At 37.7% G+C, this 24,446-nt stretch overlaps 1 protein-coding gene across 1 annotated transcript in view; it reads left to right on the top strand.

The window, feature by feature from the left end:
* The first annotated feature begins 4,787 nt into the window (after positions 1-4,787).
* LOC145596986 (uncharacterized) overlaps positions 4,788-24,446 on the top strand; it is a 36,225-nt gene continuing 16,566 nt past the window's right edge. Inside the window, exons 1-2 of the mRNA XM_081653175.1 lie at positions 4,788-5,073; positions 5,925-6,055. Coding sequence (XP_081509301.1) covers positions 4,788-5,073; positions 5,925-6,055 — 417 coding nt within the window. The remainder of the gene's footprint in view (positions 5,074-5,924; positions 6,056-24,446) is intronic.

The following is a 24,446-nucleotide window of genomic DNA, read 5'->3' as shown; positions in this document are numbered from 1 at the left end:
AATTTTCTAGAAGTTTCTAGAAGGTTCTTTTAAATCCTAGTAGAGTTAGGATTAATAATTATATTAAGATGGATTTTTATTTGGAATAAAATATTATTATTTTATTATTATATTATTATTTTAATTATATGATTTTAGCTTCTATACGGATTCCGTAGATCAAATTTGGTTAAAGATCGGATTCCGCGTGGAAAGCGCGTGAGAACCAGGCTGTCGTCAAACGACAAGTCTCGCGACAGACTCTGTCGCCACGCGACAGAGTGAATTTCTAGTGACAACGTGTAGTTTTATTCCTTATCAAATTCTATGTTTTTCCGGACTATTTTTCTTATAAATGGGGTCCTCGACCTCCGTTTTTCAATCATCAACTCTCATCAAGGCTTACTTGATATTCTCCCTCTCTTTCTAAACCAACCCTTTTGCAAACACAATACCGCATACACAAGACTTAGAAACATCTAGCCAAGTTCGAAGTTGCCTTCGCCTTAGACGTGAAAGGTTGATAATTTCTGAGGGTTTGGTCCCAAATCCAGTCTAAACTTTTTAACTCTTTCTTTCAATTATTTAATTTAATTGTTTAATTCTTTGATTTATTAATTTCATTGAAGTTTACTAACGCGTGTATTTTGTTATTAGAAAGAGGTACGAGGCTTCGAAGTAAGTAATTAGCTGTAGAAAGCATGTTAGGATGTTATTTATTGCTTTCTAGTACATGTTTAGGGTGCCTTTTATTCTTTCTAATATCATGTTAGTACCATATTAGGTTTAAAGCTTTGATTTTTAATGCTTAGTGACATGCTAGGATTTGTTATTTATCTTGTTAGTATCATGCCTAGGATCTTGCTATTGTTATTAAGCTTTATTATACCTTATTATAATTGTAGGGAATATTTCAAGCATTATGATCCCAAACTTGAACCCCACTGTGATCATACACTTAAGTATGGTGGCGTTCCAAAGGGAAGAAAAAGAGAGAAAAAGAGTCGCCAACAAGTTTTAGGAACTTGTAAACCCAAAACGATCCAGGAGATCGTCAACTCCATAAGGTCTTGAACCAAATAGGGTTCGGGGATGAGGGTACGAATCCAATCTACAAAAGAAAGGACCCGCCCTATAAAATTGGCCTCTACTTTGTTCTGCTCGTATTCATGTGCGCTTTCTGACTAACATGCAAACATTAGATTTAACCCTAACCTGTTTATCTATGTTGGTTGAATATTAATGCACAAATAAAACTATTATTGGCGATCACTTGAATTAAAATCATATTAGCCTAAACCAAATTATTAATTATCTTATTAAGCGTGATTTCAAGTACAAATTCCTTTTAAACATGCATAGAAGGTGTGATCAAGCAATAACAATAATATATAATATCAAGCAACATAATAATAAGCAAAATCATAATAATCATAATAATTATAATAATAATAATAATCATGATAAGGCATAATAAAGCTTAAATATAATAGCAAGATTCTAGGCATGATACTAACAAGATTAATAACAAATCCTAGCATGTCACTAAACAATAAAGATCAAAGCTTTAAACCTAACATGGTACTAACATGCTAACATGATATTAGAAATAATAAAGAGCATCCTAAACATGATACTAGAAAGCATTAAATAACATCTTAACATGATACTAGGAATTAAATACAATGATAAACATGCTTTCTACATTGTGAAAGAAATAGAGAGTAAGCTAATCTACTTACTTTGAAGCCTCGTACCTCTTTCTAATAAAAAAATACACAAGTTAGTAAACTTCAATGAAAATAATAAAGAATTAAAGTAAGTAAATTGAAATCAAATTAAATAAAGTTTAAACTAGATTTGGTCCAAACCCTCAGAAAATATCAAACCTTGCACGTCTAGGGCGAAGGCAACTTCGAACTTGGCTAGGTGATTCTAAGTCTTGTGAATGCGGTATATTGTTTAATAAAAAGGTTGGTTTAGAAAGAGAGAGAGAAAATAAGAATTAAGTAATTCTTGATGAGAGTTGATGAATAAAAACGGAGGTTTGAGACCCTATTCATAAGGAAATAATCCGGAAAAGTATGGAATTTGATAAGGAATAAAACTACACGCTGTCGCCAAGAATTCACTCTGTCGCGAGGCGACAACCTTGTCGTTTGGCGACAGTCTGACTTAGACGCGCTTTTCCACGCAGAATCCGATCTTTAATCAACTTGATCTACGGAATCCGTACAGAAGATAAAAACGTGTTTTTTAAAGATAATAATAATAATAATAATGATAATAAAACAATAATAATATTATTTTATTCCAAATAAAAATCCACCTTAAAATAAATAATTATTAAATCTAATAATATTAGAATTAAAAGGAACCTTCTAGAAACTTCTAGGAAGTTATAATTAATCCTAATAATTTTAGGAATAATAATTAACATTGGGCCCTCCTCTAGATCATTGGGCCGTATGTAAATAATTAACCGGGCCCAGTTTAGTATTTTGGCCATAACTTCCTCAATATTCATCGGAATTGGGCTTATAATATATCGTTGGAAAGGTCTCTTCGAGCCCTATCCAACTACACTATTATTGGACCTTAATTATGGACCAAACTAAACTAGTTTGGCTATTTTTAAATAAATAGAGTTATTTTCGAAAACAGAGAGAAGAGAATTTTAAATAAAACTAAACCGCAACACTTGACTTTTCCACACTTTCACCTCATTCGATTATGGTTCGACGTGAAAGGCATTCATCACTGGGTTTGGTTTTGGGGAGACACAAATGGGTGTCTATAGAAGCCCCCACTTTGACTGAGTTTGGAGAAACTTATGTTTCGAAAACAAAAGTCAAAGTAGCGATAGGGACGGAGAATGATTCAGAACGTTCTGCGATTCCAAATCATTCTTATAACGCCGATACCTGCAAACTAAATCATTAGTTAAAACAGATAAAAGAGTTAAGAAACGTGTATCTTGCACCGTCGAGCACACGTCTCTGAAAGTAACCATTTTGTTGTTGCTTTTGTTGTTTGTGACAACCTCCACAGTATCTCGTGAACACCATCATTGAAGGTAACAATACGTCGTCATATTCAATACTCTTGGTGACAATCCTCCACAGTATTTCGGGAACATCGTCGAAAATAACTGTATGTCGTCATCTTCAGGGTTGTGGCTGTATATGGCCACGGCAGTGCATCGCCGCTATAGACAATCTCTTCTTTACCTTGAGGGACCGTCGAAGGTGACCATATTTCGCCATCTTCAAAATTTGTGACATTACCTCGCCACGGCAGTATTTCGCCACTAGACAACTCCTCTCTATGTTGGGATATCGCCGAAGATCATTCTATGTATCGATCTTTAATATACCATTATTTTTTGTCCCAATACTTCGGTGCTTCTTCTTCTTTTTTTTGTGAACCATTACATCGGTGCTATTATTGAACCATTATTTCGGTGCCTTATTATGAGCCAATATGTAGGCGCTTTAAGCTAAGTGAGACGATCTTTCATCAGGTCGATCACTTAATGCAATCGCAATCAAGCTGACTAAATCATGTCAATTTTGCTTAAAAGGGGGCTAACTGGCGTACCAAGGAACCTAAACTGTTGCAATAGATCCACAAAGTCATAATGTAGAACCTATCATTCTGTCCCCGCTCCAGTGCTAGCCAAAAACAGTTGTCGCCAGCATTCACGCCTGTCGCGACGCGACAGAGTCTGTCGCCTCGCGACAATCCTGTCGTTTGGCGGCAGAATTGGGGTTTTTAAATACCCGTCTTCTTCTTCATTTCGCTGCTGCTCTGCTTCGTTCATTCTCACGAAAATTTCACAACACTCGTTCTTGCTCATTTCTTGACCAAATTCGCTCAAACTTGTTGCAAATCAAAGCTTTTTTCATCTATTTTCCCGATCTATGTAAGTTTTGCTCAAACTCTACTCGAATTTTGATGAATTGCGCATTCTTGTTCACGGATTTTTGAAAAATCCGAAAATGTTCTTGCTTAATTTGCTCTGTTTGTTGAATTTTATGCCTTGAACTTGTTTAATTATGCTTGTATATTTCCTTGGGGGTATTTTGAGACTTGTTTGACTCAATTTGGTGAAGAAACGAACAATTCACCATTGTTGGACCTCTTAAGGTCGTGAAGAACAATGTGACTCGTTTTTCGCATTTTTACTGCTTTTCCTTGTACAATTTGTCACAATATTCATCATATATTTGCAAGAAATCGTTTGTTTGCTTGAAAAATGCTTATCATGCTTAGTTGAATTTTTGCTCTGTTTTAGTACTACGTACTCTGTTTTGCGAACATAGTATCATGCGGCTTAGGCGAACCTTAGATATTGTAGAGCCTTAAAATTAATTACTTTTACATACTTTAGCATGGCTAGATGATGTGGTTCTGGCTCTCGATCGAGAGACTCGCGCCGAGAGGACGAGCCTACTAGCGAGGGCGAGGTTGTTCTATCTACATCCAGGCTAGGTCTCATGCCAGATTGGGATGAGCGCACCCTGTTTCACGCACCAGTTCACCATCTGTCGGAGCGAGTCCGACGTGGTCTTGCAGGTGGGAGGACCCGTAGCCACGGCTCGGGTAATTCCACCATCGGTTCTCTCTATGACACCTTCATCAGCCGAGATGAGGGATTGCGTCGGCTTTGGGAGTCATGTGGGTTGACTCCTCTTCTTCTGGCCACCCGGGCCATGCTTTCATACGATGGGGGTAACTTCGTCGTTCGATCTTTGGTGGAGTTCTTTTGGGACACCACCAACACCTTCCACTTTCCCTGGGGTGAAATGACTGTCACTCTAGCTGACTTCAGCCTCATCACGGGGCTAGAGTTCCAGTCTACTCCTTTGCCGTTCGACACCGACATTACGGTCTATTCACCGGACGTTCAGGAGTTGTTGGGGCCGATTGCTATTCGAGCCCAAGCTGAGGCTCATTCGGGACAGATGAGTTCCCGATGCATTCGTCACTGCACATTGGTTGCAGCTTTCGAGGATGATGCCACTACTCGTGAGCAGCGGGTGCGCATCTTTGTGCTGATCCTACTATCAGGGATGTTTTCCCCTGATCGAGGTAGTAGAGTACTTCTTTACTACCTGTCCGCCGTTCGCGACCTTCACCTGGTTGGGACATATGACTGGGCCAGCATGGCCTATGCGGACTTTCTACTGGGCCTGCGACGTTCTTGCCGTCACAGGGCCTTGTCTGGAGAGGTGGCACTTTCTAGCTTCTGGAGGGTCGTAGAGGTATATCTCTTTTCCTTTTGAGATTTAGCTCTAGGTTAGAAGCACAATCTTTACTGACTTTTGCTTTTCATATAGATCTGGTTCTACGAGTACTTTCCCTCACTTGCGCCTGCGAGGCCTTCTCCTCGCGTGCTCCCCGTTGCTGCTAGTTGGGGAGGCCGCCGAGGCTCACCAGAGGCGCTTCGCCTTCGAGAGATGATCCTCTCGGTAGGTCTTTATAAACAATACTTTTCCTTTATCACTTTTTGGTATTAGTTCCTTACATAGTAATTTTGCAGGAGCCCAGCCCGGTCTATCGACCTTGGTCTATTTTTCCTATTCCTGCGCTGGCGGCGCAGTACACTACTGAGCGTCGGTATTTTCTGGGGACATACGACGCGGTGGTCTACCTAGGGGAGAGGGTAGCCATTCAGCACTCCTCAGATGTCTTTGTTGTTCCTGCTCCTCCACCCCGGCACATGTTCCATGATGCCTTGCAGCGGGATCGAGCTAGTGGATCTTCTCGGGGTACTCCTTGGAGATCCCATATTCTCCTCGAGCAGAGTTATGAGGAGGATCTACTACCATTGCTAGCGCCGGCTCCTGTCCTTTCAGAGGAGGCAGCGGTATGCTTTTATTTACTTGACTTGTCTTTTATTAGGTAGCCCCCAACTATTCTCTAATTTTTGTTTTCACAAGGCTGGGAGTTCATTCCCCCGAGGATGTCTATACGCTATCAGGGCATGTACGAGCCGATTGAGGAGCTGATTCCGCCGGCTCCGGAGGGGGAGCGGTTCGTGGAGCGCTCTATTCCCCGTCACCAGACTCGGGTAAGCAACTTCGCATATCTTGTCTTTATGTTTGTTTATAGTTGTTACTGACTTAGTTACTTTGGCAGTTTTCTCGCGAGGTGGTGACAGCTATGGCAAGGTGCATAGACGCCTTTCGCAACCAGCTTGTGAGGTTGTGGAACCGTGCTACCTGTCGTAGCAACGACGCTGAGGAGGTATTACTTCTTGCATTTAGCATCTTTATCTTGCCTTTTACTTATGTTTGCTAATTTTGATTTATTCTTGTAGGGACAGCCTATTCCTTCTCCACGCACTCGGTCGAGACCCGAGCCTAGGAGAGAGACTACTAGGTCCGACTCGAGGCGTCGCCGGACTACTTCAGGTGGTCGGGGTGGTCGTTCTGAGGCCGCCGCTGTAGAGGACTCAGCATCATCTCCTGAGGATGCTCCGACTGGGCCGACCAGCCGAGGTGGGATGGGTGGTGGGACATACGAGGTTGGCTCGTCGTCGCAGCAGCCTTTGCAGCCTCAGCCTCTCTCTATTGGGTACCAGGGTGAGACAGGTTGGCCTGGCCCTGAGTTGCAGTTCCCGCCGACGGAGTAGGGCTTTCTTTGATACTTTTGGTGTCCCTCACCATTTGCGACCTCCTGCACCGTAGTTGTACCTGTAATTTTATTTATTTTGACTTTGAAGGACTTTGTCTATTTTTATTTATTTACATGACTCATGTATTAGACACTTTGTACATATGCACTTATTACTTATTAAACATTTTATCTCTTATTTTATTTTTTCATTTTATTTTATGTGCGTGTGAGTGTGTGAGAAAGTGTAATTTTTGCGCAAAATTTCCGTCATTTTTAATATTAGTGGAGGGTACCGACTCTCTCCCCCAAAAAGAAAAATGAATGAAAAAAAATGAAGGAAAAAAAGGGTATAGTTACTAAAAATAGGCCTAAAATTAATTAAGCTTAATTTAAGTAAAATAAAATAAAATAATAAGGGTAAAAAATGTGTAAGGATAAAAGAGAAAAATAATAATAAGGGTGAAATAAGGATAAGTCAAGTCAAAGTTGAATTCGAGTAAGTAAAACACGGTTTTCAACGCGTATCAACTGTCGCTACTGAAAAAATACTGGCGCCACGTAATCATACCTGTCGCCACGCGACAACTTTTGTCGTCACGCGACAGACTTGTCGCTTGGCGACAAAGTCAATTATCCTAGTTCTCACTGGAGTTGAATTCTGCCGTGAAAAAGCTTATAAATAGCCCCCAGAACTTACATTTTCTGCATAATTCGACCAGATTATTAATTAAGTAAATTAACTATTAATCATGCCTTTAGCTAAGAGAACTTTTTGCGAATATACACGTGAGTGGTGTCGTTCTTTAACTTCCAAAGAGAAAAAAGAATTAGACTTTTTCCATATGGGGGGTATTTATGGTGTAAAGGGGGTAGATCTTGACATAGACTTTATCCATTCCGCCGTAGTATATTGGGATATTAATACTCACTATTTTAGATTTTTTCATGATGAAATTTGCCCTTTACCGGAAGAATTTGGAGCCATTCTAGGCTTTAATTCCACGGATCTTGCGGTAATGCCTAGAGTAAGTGAATATTATTACAAAGATTAATTAATCCCCCCGATGATATTGAAAAATACACTCCCAACTGCTTGGTTCGGCGAAAGAAGCGATTTTTAAAGATAGGTCGCCGTGAGTGGAGCAAGGTGTTTGCCGCTGGTGATTTCACTCTGAACTGGGTTATCCCTTGGTGGAAGATTGAGAAGATGGTTGGTTGTAATAGCCAAGCATACTGCCGTCTCCCTAGCTTATCAAAATTAACTTTTTATTTCCCTTGTAGAGTTAAGAGACAATATGGACTTGCACAAACCATCCCTACGGGAGATCTCCGCCGTCCTTATGAATTCCCTGTGTCGCAAGAAGTTGAGCGCTTTGACATGTATTGGAGTGCTAGGCCCTTATGGGAGGTGATTACCCACAAGGTTCCACCTTGTTTGTCAAACAGTGTAAAGCAATGGCTTGATGGAAGACTTCAGAAATCCTAAGTCAAGGTTGAGAAGACCGATGTGAAGACTCGTCTGGGTGACAAGAAGGTTCCTGCTAAAGAACGCCTAGGAGAAAGAAGTGAATTTAAGACTACTATTATGCCAAAAAAGAAAAGTTCTAAGAAAGACAAAGGAAAAGAAAAGTTGACTCTACAGAAAAAAAAAAGTTTGGGTGGAAAAGAAGCACGGAGTCTTAGCGGAGGGAGAAACTATCTATACTAAAATAGAATGTAGATCTTCTAATGGATGTCTCCTAGCAAAGGTTATGGATGAAGAGGAAGAGTATGCGGACAAGAATTGGAAAAGAATTAAGAAGGAGAAGAAAGATTAGAGCATTGCTTTTCCTTTGATTTATTAGACAATTTTAATTTGTTTTAGTTAATTTTTAAGCTTTATTTTATCAATAATGTAATTTCTTTATTAATTAATAAAATTTCAGCTTTTATTTAAATTAACTTTACATTTAAAGAAATGAAAACAATTAAAATATTTATTTTTCGGGGAATTTCTTCGAGTACGGACGTCGAACAAATTTCTAGAATATACAAAATCTTCCCAGACACTCGCAGAAACTTAGCGCTACTGACTAAAAATCTGTCGCTGATAGTTTCACTCTGTTGCCTGGCGACAAAGTTGTCGTCTGGCGACAGAGTTCTTTTTCTGGCGCCAGTCTTGTAACTTTGCAGACGTGAACTTTTAATTCTGGAATGCGAGATTTTGAAAAATTATAGTGGCCGCACCCTTTTGGGGTTGCTTACGTATCCTTTGTTTAAGGAATCAGGCCAAACGTAGCTCTCTTGAGTGTTTTACTCAAGTAATTATGGGTAGTATTTCTTAAGTTGGTCAAGATTTGTCATATTTGAAAACTCATTGTCATCTATGTCAGTTAATTTAGCCGCGCCTCCTGACAGAATTGTTTTGACAATGTATGGTCCGGACCAATTAGGCCTAAATTTGCCTCTTGGGTCCAAAACATTTTTCCTTAGTGCTTTTAATACCAAGTCCCCAACCTTGATATTTCTAGTCTTGACCTTCTTATTGAAATGTCTAGCCATGCGAGTTTGATAGCATTGGGTATGATGTAGAGCTTCTAGTTGTTTTTCATCGAGTAGAATTACTTCATACCGTGCTCTAGTCCATTCGACTTCATCAAGTTTACTTTCTAACGCAATGCGTAGAGAAGGTATTTCTAATTCTACATGTTGTACGGCATCCATTCCATATACTAGGTTGAATGGCGTATTCCCTGTTGATGTTCGAATTGACGTGCGATAGCCCCACAGTGCGAAGTGAAGCTTATCAGGCCAATCTTTATAATTTTCAGTCATTTTTTCGATAATAGTCTTTAAGTTTTTATTAGCGGCCTCAACTGCTCCATTTGTTTGAGGTCTATAAGGGGAAGAATGGTGATGTTGAATACCATACTTTTGTAGCAGTTCTTCACATTCAGCTTGAAAGTGAGTTCCATTGTCACTTATCATTTCATGTGGGACTCCATATCGACAAATTATGTTTCTTTCGATAAAGAGTGCTACATGTTTTGCGGTGAGTTTAGTATATGATTGCGCTTCTACCCACTTTGTGAAGTAATCTATTGCGACTAGGATGTATTCATGACCTCCTGTTCCGGGAGGTGTGATTTTTCCAATTATGTCTATTCCCCATGTAGAGAAAGGCCATGGTGAAGTGTATGTGTAGAGGAGAGATGGTGGAACATGTTGTAAATTTGCATAAATTTGGCATTTGGGGCATCTTTTTACATATTGATGACAATCCCTATTCATGGTAGTCCAATAATACCCTTCTCGCATTATCTTTTGGACTAGCATTTTGCCATTAACATGTGTTCCACATATTCCTTCGTGGACTACTCTCATAGCTCTTTGAGCATCTTTTTTATCTACACATAATAAAGCTCGACCTTTAGGTACCCTTTTGTGTAACTCATCTCCTATGAGTACAAACTGGGAAGCCAAAAGTCTTAGTGCTCTTTTTGCCCTTTTGTCAGCATGAGGAGGATATTCTCCTTTGGTGACATAATTTAGTATGTCTGTAAACCATGGTTCTTCTTCTTGTTTTTCTTCTTGAATTACTTCATCATCTTCTAAAGCTTGAATGTATGCTGGTTTATGCCTTTTTTCTATGGTCAAAGGCATTTGCTCAATTTCCTTAGGAATCCTAACCATTGAGGCTAGTCTTGCCAAGGCATCGGCAAATTGGTTTTCCTCTCTAGGTAGATAAGTGTATTCCACTTTTTCCAACTGATTAGTGAGGGTTTCCAAATATGTTTGGTAGGGAGCTAAACTTTCACTCCTAACCTTCCATCTCTTTGAGATTTGATTAATGATTAATGAGGAATCTCCGAATATCCGGAGTTTCTTTACTCCTAAGGCTAAAGCAGTTTTGAGGCCTACCACGCATGCTTCATATTCGGCTGCTTGTTGGTAACGTCGAAATCTAACTTTATGGATATAGGAACATGTTCTTCTTTAGGTGATACTAGTAGGACTCCTACGCCACATCCCTTTTGGTTTGAGGCCCCATCAAAGTATAAAGTCCATGTATCATCTTCCGTCATCATTAAATTTTCATCTGGAAATTCGTTCTCTTCCAATGGTGTCGAATCTTCTATTGGGAAATCTGCTAGAAAATCCGATACCACTGATCCTTTGATTGCCTTTTGAGGCATGAATCTTATATCAAATTGGGCTAAGTTAACTATCCACCTTGAGATACGCCCGTTAAGTGTAGATCTTTCAAATAGATATTTGAGGGGATCCATTTGTGATACTACATAAACGGTATGTACAAGCATGTAATGTCTTAATTTAGTTGTGGCCCACACTAATGCGAGGCACAACTTTTCTAGTGGCGTATAGCGTGTCTCGTACTCGAGCATTTTCTTACTTAGGTAGTAAATGGCATTTTCTTTATCTTCTACCTCTTGCGCGAGCATGGCTCCCATTGTTTCTTTTGTAACGGTTAAGTATAACCTTAGAGGTATTCCTGGGAGTGCTGGAGCTAATACTGGAGGATTCGAGAGATAGGCTTTGATCTTTTCAAAGGCTTTTTGATACTCGTCGTCCCATATAACTGGCACGTTCTTCTTAAGTTTCTTGAATATTGGTTCATATATTGTGGTTAGCTTGGATATGAACCTACTTATGTATTGCAACTGGCCAATGAATCCCCGAATTTGCTTTTCGGTTTTGGGCGGTGGCATGGACATGATTGCCTTAATCTTGGTGGGGTCTATCTCTATTCCTCTAGAGCTTATGACATATCCCAAGAGCTTTCCTGAGGTTACTCCGAAAGCACATTTAGAAGGGTTTAACCTCATATTATATTTCTTTAGCCTTTCAAAGAACTTTTTTAAGGCTATTGGGTGTCCTGGACGGTCTTTAGATTTTACAATCATATCATCTACATAAACCTCCACTTCTTTATGCATCATGTCATGGAGTAGGGTCGTTGCTGCTCGTTGGTAAGTGGCACCTACCCGTGTTTTTCAACCCGAATGGCATCACCGTGTAACAGTAAGTACCCCAAGGTGTTATGAATGTTGTCTTTTCCATGTCTTCTTCATCCATAAGAATTTGGTTGTATCCTGCGTATCCATCCATAAATGAGAGAAGTGCATGATTTGCTGTATTATCTACCAAAATATCGATGTGTGGTAAAGGGAAGTCGTCCTTTGGACTTGCCTTATTTAGATCTCGATAGTCGACACACATTCGAACTTTACCATCTTTTTCCGGAACTGGGACGACATTGGCGACCCATTCGGGGTATTTAGATACCCTAATAAAACCTGCAGTTATTTGTTTTTGTACTTCTTCTTTTATTTTAAGAGCTACGTCGGGTTTCATTCGACGTAACTTTTGTTTTACAAGTTTCATTCCTGGAATTAACGGTATTGTGTGTTGAGCTATCTCTCTATTAATGCCTGGCATATCTTCGTATGACCAAGCGAATACATCAATAAATTCTTTGAGTAGATTAATTAAATCGGTCCTTTCATCTTTACTTAGTGTTAGTCCGATTTCAACTTCTCTTTTAATGGTTGGATCTTTTGATATGTCAACCATTTCTGTATCCTCAATTATAGGCGTTTTGTTTTCAAGTGTTTCCATTTCTTTAATTATTTCTTTGTCATTTTCATCATTAGTTAAGCAATGCTCGTCATCTTTAGATAAAGAAAAACAAGAGGAATAAGGGGAAGAAGACATATTATTAAATTCGGAAATCATTACATCAAATAACGAAATGTCCGTTGGGACTTGATTGCTAACAATCCTAGGAGTAGAAATAGAAGGTGGGGATGCTACAACTAAAGATTTGGAAGACTCTATAGGGGAAGACTCTGACTCGGACTCTGACTCAGACGATTCTTCGAACATTGGCCCTTGTCCCGTAGTTACTGAAATCTTCCTTCCATTTGTAGTGGTCACCTTCACTGTTTTGCGCCATCCTCGCTCTTGATCTTCTATAGGAGTGATGAATTTTGAGGGATCAAAATTTTCACTTTGAAGGACTGTTTGAATGAGTGAAGAGTTGTCTTCCACATATATTGGCTCATTCTTTTCTCTTCCAAAGAGAAGTCCCATGACATTAAAGTCAAAGCAAGGGGGTGCTTTCTCCTTATGAATTGGAGTTGGGATCTCATCTAGGAAGTAACAATCCAAAAAGATCTCGAACCCTGGTTGTCTTATGCCATTTACAACGAAAGGTTCAGGAAGTTCATGACAGGGGTAATCCTCTCCTTCTCTTATAAATTGTCCATTTAGAGTGAGAGGATATTGATCCATGGGTATTTCCCTCTTTTGTGTACGAGCGTTCCTTCGTGCTCTCGACTTTTCCTGGGCCCGCTTAAGATCTTCGCGAGTTGGATCAAAACCAAGTCCGAAAGTATCCAACTTAGGGAGGCCAGGTAATCCCATATGCTTAGCTATTCCTTTCTTCTTTCCTAGAGTCATTCCAGGAAAGTGTCCTTGTTTTCTTAGAATAGCATTAGTTACCATGTTTGAGTGGAGGTCGTAATGAAGAGGGATCCTCTCATCCTCCTCTATTAAGGAGACCTCTTCGTTAAAGCCCCACAAATCTTCATCATTTTCATCATGTTCTACATTGATTAGTGGGTTTTCCACTGTTTTGATCCTCATAGATGAAGCATCGATGGTGATTGGTATTCCTCCAACTATGGCTTTCACTTATTGGTGAAGAGATGAAGGGACGGCCTTTAGATCATGAAGCCAAGGGCGTCCTAATAACAAGTTGAAGGATGCTTTAATGTCCACTACTTGGAACGTAGTGGCATGTTCAATTGCCCCCGCCGTTATGTTCATAGTGATTGTTCCTAATGCTTGACAACGTGAGTTATCATAAGCCCTTATTCCTTGAGTTGATGGGGACAAATCCTCATATCTTATTCCTAACATTCTTGCGGTCCTAAGTGGGCAAACATTGATTGCCGAACCATTATCCACAAGGGTCATAGGAACATTCATCACTCGTGAGGAAGTTAGCTAGTCCCTCAGGAGTGGTGTCCGAATCTATCCCCACTTTAGCCAAGGCATCCATGACTGCAACTCTATGCTCTCGGGATGTGGCTAAGAGTTTCCATACATTCATTTCGACCTTAGTCTTTTTTAGTTGTTTGACAACATCGTTGTCTTCTATGATTGGTATAGGAACTTGTTGAGTGGTGGGCATAGGTTGTGTTGAAATGGGAGGTTGCATTTTCCCGGACCTAGTGAGGACATCTATGGGAGAATCTTCTTCGTCCTAAATGTCACTTACTGGGTATATTGTTGATAGAGGAGTCTCTTCGATATCTTTGAGGTAGACATCCTCAACATCACTGTCCCACACTCCATTGATCGCGGCATCCTGTGGGAGTTGGACCAGTTTCTTGTCATCAATCAGTCGTTGAACCAACTCTTTGAATTTAAAACAATTCTCTATTGTATGCCCCCCTGATTGATGGTATGAACAATAATACCTGTCTGTCCTCTTTAGTGACTCAAATGGTCTCGGTTCGAGAGGTTGGATCTTATCATTCTCGGAGAGCATTTTGAACATGTTAGCATATGACGTCCCAATTGGAGTATAAGGTTTGTTATTCTTCTTGGGAGTGTCAATTACTTGGAGAGAGAAAGGTTTCTTCTCCTTGGGTGGAGGTCTACTCTTGAGCATCTCGTTTTGCTCTCTTAGAATCTCCTTGGTTTGGAACAATAATTTGTGCACTTTCGCCAAAAGTAGTGTTAATGCATAAACGTCCTGCCTAGTCGCAGGTTCTTGGTCATGAGAGTCAACGGCATCTTCGAAGATTTCTTCTTCAATGGTCTCAATAGGTTCTATGAGACTAGATGGGTCCACTTGATTTTCTTCGTCAGAAATGGCCAAGGAATCCGACAGTGGTGCGGTGTTGATGCTTGGCTTCTTACTTGCAGGGGGCAATGGAAGTTTGTTACTATCAATCAAATCTTGGATGGCTTCTTTTAGCCTCCAACAATTTTCCGTAGAATGGCCTCTGCCTTGATGATATTTACAGTGTGCATTTGGGTTCTAGCTAGCCGTTCTCCTTTCGACAGGTGGGTCCCCAAATGGTCCAATAGGAGTTATAAGACCTTTTGCGTGTAAACGGTTAAACGCGGTGTCATAACTCATACCAATAGGAGTATAATTCTTCCTAAATGGTTTCTTTTGTCCTTGATTATTGTTCATAGCTAGGACTTCATTCAAATTAAAGGTGCTAACGTTATTTGAGTGGGTGGATTTAGAAGAAGAAGGATTGTCGTTCTTCTTACCCTTCCAGCCACTGTTGGAGTTATTATTAGCAGCTTTTTGTTTGGCTAGGTCATCTTCAATATTGATACCAATATCGTAGACGGCCTTAAAGGTGTGAAAATTACTTTGGTACCTAAGATGCTTGGAGTATTTCTCTTGGAGGTTCTTAATGAACATCCTGACAGACTCTTTTTCACTAGGTACTTCAACCATTTTTGCAGTGGTTTCCCTCCATTTATTAAAGAAGGAAGTGAATCCTTCATTTTCTTTTTGCTTTAGAATTTCAAGTTCTCTATGATCAGTTTCAACTTGAATATTGCATTTATATCTTTCAATGAAAGCACTTACAATAGACTCCCAACTAGAGGTCTTTTCTTTATCAAGTGAAAAGTACCACTGTTGACATACAGCTTCTAAAGACAAAGAAAATACAGAATGAAAGGCTTTCTTTTCTATCCCCTTAATATTCATTATAGTTTCAAATGCTCTTAAATGAAAGTAAGGGTTATCCATAGGCTTGAATTTAGGGATGTCGTTGGCATTGAACTTCTGCGGGAGAAGGTCCTTATCCACCGAGACCCCTTGTGAGCTAATCCCTTGGAATCTAAAGTCGTTGGATAGTTTGCCCAAGCTTTCCTGGATTAGGTCCATTTGTTGTTGTTTCGCAGGGTCATTCATTTGCAGAGTTAAGTTTTTCAATATCTCAGCCAAGTTGGCTACCTCTCCCTTGACTTCATTAAGTTCTTCTTGACTAGCCATTATCTTCTTAGCTTTCCTTTTCCTACCGATTGGTTTGTCAAAAAGTAAGACTTGAACAAAAGTGTTGTCCTTGATTAAACGCCCTTCCTTTCTTGTCCACGCGCTGTAAGTTAAACCATATTTGTTTTAATAACCCGACTCTACACTAGTAGAAAAAACTAAATGGCAAGCGGTTCAAACCCCCTAATGGCAAGCGGTTTTGAACCGCATGCTGTTGGGGGGCTTGCCAATAGCCTTTTAAATGGCAAGCGGTTCATAACCGCTTGCCATTTGTAGAGAAAGGGCAGCGGTTTGGCGCCAAAACCGCTGCCCATTATGGCTGTAAAAAATAAAAAAAAATTATTTTTTTTTTTGGTTTTTTTTCACTTAAATTAATTCACACACAATATATATGTAAAAACATTAATATTTGCATTAATAAATTGTTGTAATATTACAATTTCATCAAAAAAAAAATATTAAAAAAAATTATTACAAATAACAAAATTAATACAAGGCAGTTTCTCAAAAAAAAAAAAAATAAATAAAATACAAGGCTCTTGTTCCACCACCAACCACGAGCACCAGCACCATCATCCACGCGCACCAGCACCATCACCACCATCCATGCGCACCAGATCCCAGCCCACCACCACCATCCAACAGACCACCACCACTCACCATATCCATGAGCACAACCACCATACACCAGACCACGACCACCCACCAGTTCCCAGCCCACCTCACCACCAACACCCATAAACTCGTAACCCAGATCACCACCCACCAAAACCCTCACCGAAACAACAACCTCCACCCAAACTAGCTCATCTGCGGCCATGAAAACGCCAATTTTGGCTTGAATTTATGGTTTTAAAGGTCAAATTCGAACCTAAAAACTCTAGATCTAGAGTTTTTAGGGTCGAATTTGACCTAAAAAACTTGAATCCACACACATGCATGAATTTGCTCGAAATTGTACTTGAAATTTGCTCGAAATTGCCCTCGAAATCGGCTCAAATAAAATTGCTCTGAAATTTGCTCCAAATTTAACTTGGGGTTTTGGTCGAATTTGCTCGAAAATATTGTTTTGTGGTTCGAATTTGTGGAGATGAGAATGAACAAAGAAAAAGAGATTGTGAAAGAAAAGAGGAGCGAAGGACAGAGAAGAAGATTGGAGATGAAAAGGGAAGAGAAGAGGAAAGAGAGGGAGAACGGGAGATATGGAAGAGGAGAGAGAGAGCAGCGAAAATGAGAGTAAAGAAAGAGGAGAGAGAATCGGGAAATGAAGTGAAGGGTGGGCGGCTACAAGTGCTGAGCATTAGTTTTAGGTTTTTTTTTTAAAAAATGGCAAGCGGTTTGGGGTTGAACCGCTTGCCAATATATCTAATGGCAAGCGGTTCAACCCCAAACTGCTTGTCATTATATATATTGGCAAGCGGTTCGCGCCAAAACCGCTTGCCATTTAATATTAGAAGTTTTTTTAAAAAAAATTGGGTAAATGGCAAGCGGATTTTTAAAACCGCTTGCCATTTGGGGCTTCCCATTACGTTTTTTCTACTAATGCTAATTGACTTTGACTTTATGGTTTAAAAATTAAAAAGAAAAAGCAAAAATAGGGTGTATATTTTAGGGGAAGGTGCAAAAATAGGGTGTATATTTTAGGGGAAGGTGCAAAAATAGGGTGTATATTTTAGGGGAAGGTTTAATGAGTTTTTTAATTGGAGGATTAATATCCGACTTACCCCCCTAAAAAATGACGGAAAACACGAATAAGACTCTCTAGACATGGTCATGGTGTGACAAACATGTTATGTGTGTGCATTATGAATGTGTGTGAGTGACATGCTTTGACTCTAGTGTATGACCATTGGACTTTAAGTGCCTAGACTCCATTAAAGACTTGGACGTGGTTTGAACCATTAATAAATCGGTAAACTGATTAGTAGACTGTTTAATTAGACTCGTCGTGATGACTCGAGCAAGAAACTGGACTGTCACTAAAACGACAGAACTGTCGCCACTGTTTAAAGCCTGTCGCCCGACGACAGAACTGTCGCCAGGCGACAGACACTAAACAGAGGCGCCACAGCCCAAATTTCTGCGCCATTGCTAGAACATTAATCTGGACTGTTTCCAGTAATTTTACTCTAAGTGGACATGCCTAAAGTCGTACTAAGGCAAGTTGATTAATTTATTAACCTTAATTCGAAATTAATTAATTGATTATTAGACAAAGTCCTTTTAGTCATTAGTCAATTTATTTAGTCTTAACCACAAGTCAAACAAACGGTTAACACATATATAGTATGCACAAACAAGGATGCACAAGTAGTTCACATAGTCACGATATGATGCAATGAGTTTGCAACCTAACCATGGCTCTAGTTCTCTAAAGTTCAAGGATCTGGGTTAAGTCAAAAAGGGTCCATGGTTATGAGTCCAGATGCATCGCGCGGAAGCCTAACCGTGAAGGGTTGGCGCGTATGGATGGGACCCCGCAAGTTAGGAACTTGCTTCCATGCTTTGGTGGATTCACAAACTTGCATGTACCCGTTGTTGCAAGGAGCGTTCAATTGGGCAGATGAAGCGTGAACCCCCAGAGGTTTATGTCCATATGTAGAACACATATGGGTTCAGAAAAGTGAGAAAAGAACTCAATCAGGAAGTAGAATCGAGCCAACAGTAATAGAAATGGTCAAAACAAGAAGGCAGAGTCCTGGCTCGGTATTGGAAGAACTTGGCGCCAGACTACAGGGACTGTCGCCGCAAAAGAACCCCTGTCGCCAAGCGACAGAAGCTCTTTATAGGCGACAAGCCATGTTTTCTAGACGCTAGTTCCTACATGCCTTGGCAGGTATCTGTGTTCTTAGAATTTTCCAGATTTCGCAGCGTTATTTCGATTCTAGTTGTGAAAGAAATTTCTCAAATTTCCTACGTGTAAAAATCCTATGTTTTGACTCATTGGTCTCCCCCAATGAGAACCTTTTAATGCATATGACAATAATGTTAATCAAATTACGCACATGAAATACTTAGAATTTTTCGAGTCTCATCCGCTCATTCTAAATAATTGCCAAAATAAATTTCAGGAATATGAATAGAAATCCTCCCCAGTGGAGTCGCCAAAAACTATAGGGAACATTTCAAGCATTATGATCCCAAACTTGAAACCCACTGTGATCATACACTTAAGTATGGTGGCGTTCCAAAGGGAAGAAAAAGAGAGCAAAAGAGTCGCCAACAAGTTTTAGGAACTTGTAAACCCAAAACGATCCAGGAGATCGTAAACTCCATAAGGTCTTGAACCAAATAGGGTTCGGGGATGAGGGTACGAATCCAATCTACAAAAGAAATGACCCGCCCTAGAAAATAGGCCTTTACTTTGTTCTGCTCGTATTCATGTGCGCTTTCTGACTAACATGCAAACATTAAATTTAACCCTAACCTGTTTATCTATGTTGGTTGAATATTAATGCACAAATAAAAATATTATTGGCGATCACTTGAATTAAAATCATATTAGCCTAAACCAAATTATTAATTATCTTATTAAGCCTGATTTCAAGTACAAATTCCCAAACATGCATAAAAGGTGTGATCAAGCAGTAACAATAATATATAATATCAAGCAACATAATAATAAGCAAAATCATAATAATCATAATAATTATAATAATAATAATAATCATGATAAGGCATAATAAAGCTTAAATATAATAGCAAGATTCTAGTCATGATACTAACAAGATTAATAACAAATCCTAGCATGTCACTAAACAATAAAGATCAAAGCTTTAAACCTAACATGGTACTAACATGCTAACATGATATTAGAAATAATAAAGAGCATCCTAAACATGATATTAGAAAGCATTAAATAACATCTTAACATGATACTAGGAATTAAATACAATGATAAACATGCTTTCTACATTGTGAAAGAAATAGAGAGTAAGCTAATCTACTTACTTTGAAGCCTCGTACCTCTTTCTAATAAAAAAATACACAAGTTAGTAAACTTCAATGAAAATAATAAAGAATTAAAGTAAGTAAATTGAAATCAAATTAAATAAAGTTTAAACTAGATTTGGTCCAAACCCTCAGAAAATATCAAACCTTGCACGTCTAGGGCGAAGGCAACTTCGAACTTGGCTAGGTGATTCTAAGTCTTGTGAATGCGGTATATTGTTTAATAAAAAGGTTGGTTTAGAAAGAGAGAGAGAAAATAAGAATTAAGTAATTCTTGATGAGAGTTGATGAATAAAAACGGAGGTTTGAGACCCTATTTATAAGGAAATAATCCGGAAAAGTATGGAATTTGATAAGGAATAAAACTACACGCTGTCGCAAGAATTCACTCTGTCGCGATGCGACAGGGTATGTCGCGAGGCGACAGCCTTGTCGTTTGGCGACAGTCTGACTTAGACGCGCTTTTCCACGCAGAATCCGATCTTTAATCAACTTGATCTACGGAATCCGTACAGAAGATAAAAACGTGTTTTTTAAAGATAATAATAATAATAATGATGATAATAAAACAATAATAATATTATTTTATTCCAAATAAAAATCCACCTTAAAATAAATAATTATTAAATCTAATAATATTAGAATTAAAAGGAACCTTCTAGAAACTTCTAGGAAGTTATAATTAATCCTAATAATTTTAGGAATAATAATTAACATTGGGCCGTCCTCTAGATCATTGGGCCGTATGTAAATAATTAACCGGGCCCAGTTTAGTATTTTGGTCATAACTTCCTCAATATTCATCGGAATTGGGCTTATAATATATCGTTGGAAAGGTCTCTTCGAGCCCTATCCAACTACACTATTATTGGACCTTAATTATGGACCAAACTAAACTAGTTTGGCTATTTTTAAATAAATAGAGTTATTTTCGAAAACAGAGAGAAGAGAATTTTAAATAAAACTAAACCGCAACACTTGACTTTTCCACACTTTCACCTCATTCGATTATGGTTCGACGTGAAAGGCATTCATCACTGGGTTTGGTTTTGGGGAGACACAAATGGGTGTCTACAATAATTATGCTATGATTATTATTATGGTTGTTATTATGTTGCTTGATATGTTATATTTATTGTTATTGCTTGATCACGCCTTTTATGCATGTTAAAGGGAATTTGTACTTGAAATCACGCTTCATAAGATAATTAATAATTCGGTTTAGGCTAATATGATTTTTATTCAAGTGATCGCCAATAATAGAATTATTTGTGCATTAATATTCAACCAACATAGATTAAACAGGTTTAGGATTAATATAATGATTGCATGTTAGTCAAAAAACGCACATGAATACGAGTAGAATAAAGTAGAAGTCTATTTATAGGGCGGGTCCCTTCTTTTGTAGATTGGATTCGTACCCTCATCCCCGAACCCTATTTGGTTCAAGACCTTATGGAGTTAACAATCTCATGGATCGTTAAGGGGTGTAACCTTCACCTCGTGATTGGTTTGCAAGTTCCTAAAACTTGTTGGCGACTTTTTTGCACTTTTTTCTTTCCCTTTGGACGCCACCATACTTAGGTGTATGATCACAGTGGGGTTCAAGCTTGGGGTTATGATGCTTGAAATATTCCCTACAGTTAGGTTTGACATTATTGAACTTCATGGGAGGGAAAGTATATATGTTGCATATGAGAGTGAGGGATAGCTCATGTAGTTGGCCTAGTTAGAGCTTCTCTTTTGGTTTCAGGGGATCGATTCTCATCATATGTCTATGTGTCTCTCATCTAAACAGAGTAAACACCAACAAAAAAAAAGTATGTTGTTCTATGGAGAGTTGCAACTTTGTGGTGGTTCAATTGTACAAGTGACCAATTGATCTTTGTCGTTTTACCAGTTTAAGTTTTTCTTATGGATGAATATTACTCGTACTAAAACTTAAATCAACTTAATCATAGAAAAATTTGCAAAACCCAAGGAATTCTGGTATGCATATATGACTTTGTAATCCTTTTTTGTCCGTTTAATTGACATAAACCCGAGTTATCGAGTAAAATGAAAAAAATGGTGCGCCAAAAAGGTGAATGAATGGCCGGGATAGCTCAGCTGGTAGAGTAGAGGATTGAAACTCCTCGTGTTACCAGTTCAAATCTGGTCATAAGTCACAATAATATAACATGCGTTTATATAAAGTCTTATGGAAGTTAGTTAATATTAAGCATTGCTCTCTTCACCTTATTTTTACCGAAATGAAATTATTTTTGATGAATTTAATTTTTTTTTATTTTGAAGTGTAATTAATTTTACTAAATGGGAATTTTGTTTTTATTGATTCTCTACTATATTCTTTTAAACTACTGATTTATATCGATTAAAATAATTTTTACTGAACTAAAATAATTTTTACTAAACTGAACGTATTTTTACGAACTAAGGTAGTTATGAATTTTTCCCTCCTCAAATTGAAGATTTTAGATGAGACTAACTAAAAATGGGAGAGAGTAATACAAAAATTAGAACTAAAAATAATCTCACCAAGTCATGACTCATGAGAATTCATGAAAATGCAAGTCCCTTTCCGATAATAGTACTTCTTGAAACCTATCAATTTATCATATTATCACATTGTCATTTCTGTCAATCACGAAAAATTAACGTAATTCTTTCTAATTGAAATAATATTAAAAATAAAGAACAAATATAAATTAAAGAACATACAAAAATAAAAACATGTATAAAACGTGATAGAATAGAATTGAGGCTGAGGTTAGCATGCATGATTTTTTTTTTTTTTGAGGGAGCCTGCATGATTAAATTAGTGAAAATACGTTCAGTTAAGTAAAAATTATTTTTTCTTTCAAAAAAAGTAAAAATCATTTTTGTTAAAAAAAGATATTACTCATTACTTTTTATTTTTTTGGAGAATACTATTATCCAATAGTTACATCGATGTGATAATGCCGAAATGTTAAAGATAGTACAGTCAATCATGTCATCATTTTTATTTATTTCACATCATATATATACCATATATTTCCCTACTTACGTCATTTTCATATTATCTCACAAAAGTAAGAATGTCATATAATCAACATTTGTCTTCACCAAAAAAAAATAAATAAATAAATATCAACATTTGTCTATTTTTCACTAGAAAAAGGATTATTATTGTGTGATGGAGTTGACATATGTAAAGGATAATAAAATGGGGAAATCATAGGGGCTACAAATGCTAACATTAAAAGCTAAGTGGTCCGGTGTAATTTTGTTAAATTGGGCCTTAAAATTATTTATGTGAGGAAAAATATATTACTCAATTATAAATTTAATGATATAATTGTTGAATAGATTATTGATTGACAAGTTTTCTCTTTACTTTATATAAATAAATTTCAAAAACTGGGGTCCTTTTATAGTAGTTTCACTTAGGGAGCCTTGTGTGATCGACTATCCTGCACACGCTCAGAATCACCTCTGTATCGTACATATGAGGTGTTCGATAATTAGTATTTTGAGATTATTGTAGTATACATATTGTACCTCTGTTTTTAATAAATGCATCATTTTGATATTGTATGATACACTACTTATGTGACTTTTACAATTTTTGTTTTCTAATATACAATGATAAGTGTCATTAATTCAATTGTTACCTGATTAATCTCGATTTATATTATCCAATTATTTAATTTATAAATTTTACTAATAAATACTCAAAGATATAGAAATTAGTACAAGTTTTTAAATAATTTAAAAAGTCAAAGTGATACATTTATTGAGAAAAACTTCGTATAGTATATTCTAAATAAGATGCATAAGCCATCTTATACTTTTATATAGATCCATAAAATAATGTATAGTACTCGAATGTAATATATTTATATATAAAAAAAAAAGAAAAAAAAAAGTAGTGGGTTTGAGTAGAGACATGATAGAGATATATATTGTACTCCCTTCGTCCGCAAACTATTTAAATTGTGCACGTTTGCCAAAACAAAACTTTAACAGTAAAGATTGTTAGTTGCTTATTAGTGAAAAATATAGCAATCGAATATTAATAAACTATTCATTGAGACGAATCAAATAAGACATGACATGTTTCAAAAAAAAAAAAAAAAAAAATACATGACATGATTATGTTATGTTTCATATAAGAAGAGTAATTTATTTTTTTGACAAAAAGAAAAGTAAGTTAGAAGATTTACAAATGGGAAGATTAATAGGGATAGAGGGAGTACAAATGTAATTTTTGACAAAGAAAGTGTAAGATTTAAAAAAACGAGGAGTAATAAAATTACAAATAGAGGAGGAAGGATCTAAACTCTTTTTTTTTTTAAAGGAAAAAAGAAAAAGTCAAGGTTTTTTTTTGGTGCACAAAATAAGTCAAGTTTTTAATTCTTTATGACTAAAATTCATCACGGCATGTGTGTAAAGTTTTGGTTAAATTTGAAGGTAAAAAAGCACGTGTGAGAAATGCTAGTTTGCGGCTCAGCCAAAATGGCGAACTCCCGGTCCCGGCGCTAAAATTACAAGCGGGTCCCTCTCTAATAATCATGTTTGAAGACGTCAACCATTAATCAATAAAATGGTCCATTATTTTGGTGCGCAAAAGTATATGGGATACAATATGCGTGACCAAATGTAGTGTTCACTAGTCACTACTCATATGAGAATGATTTGTGCATTGGAGTGACAATTGACATAGAAAGATTGAAAATGAAAATGGTTTTTGGATTGTTGTTAGCTTCATCATATAACTAGCAGTATATATAGAGCTGTCAATTTGGGTAAATGGGTCGGGTTTGTGTGGGTCGGGTCATCTCGGGTCGGGTCAATACGGGTTAATGTCAGGACC

The sequence above is a fragment of the Chenopodium album genome, chromosome 20, assembly GCF_948465745.1.
Source record: "Chenopodium album chromosome 20, dcCheAlbu1.1, whole genome shotgun sequence".
NCBI classification, from domain to species: Eukaryota; Viridiplantae; Streptophyta; class Magnoliopsida; order Caryophyllales; family Amaranthaceae; genus Chenopodium; species Chenopodium album.
The sequence above is the reverse complement of the archived record's forward strand: the minus strand, read 5'-3'. Positions and strand labels throughout refer to the sequence as shown.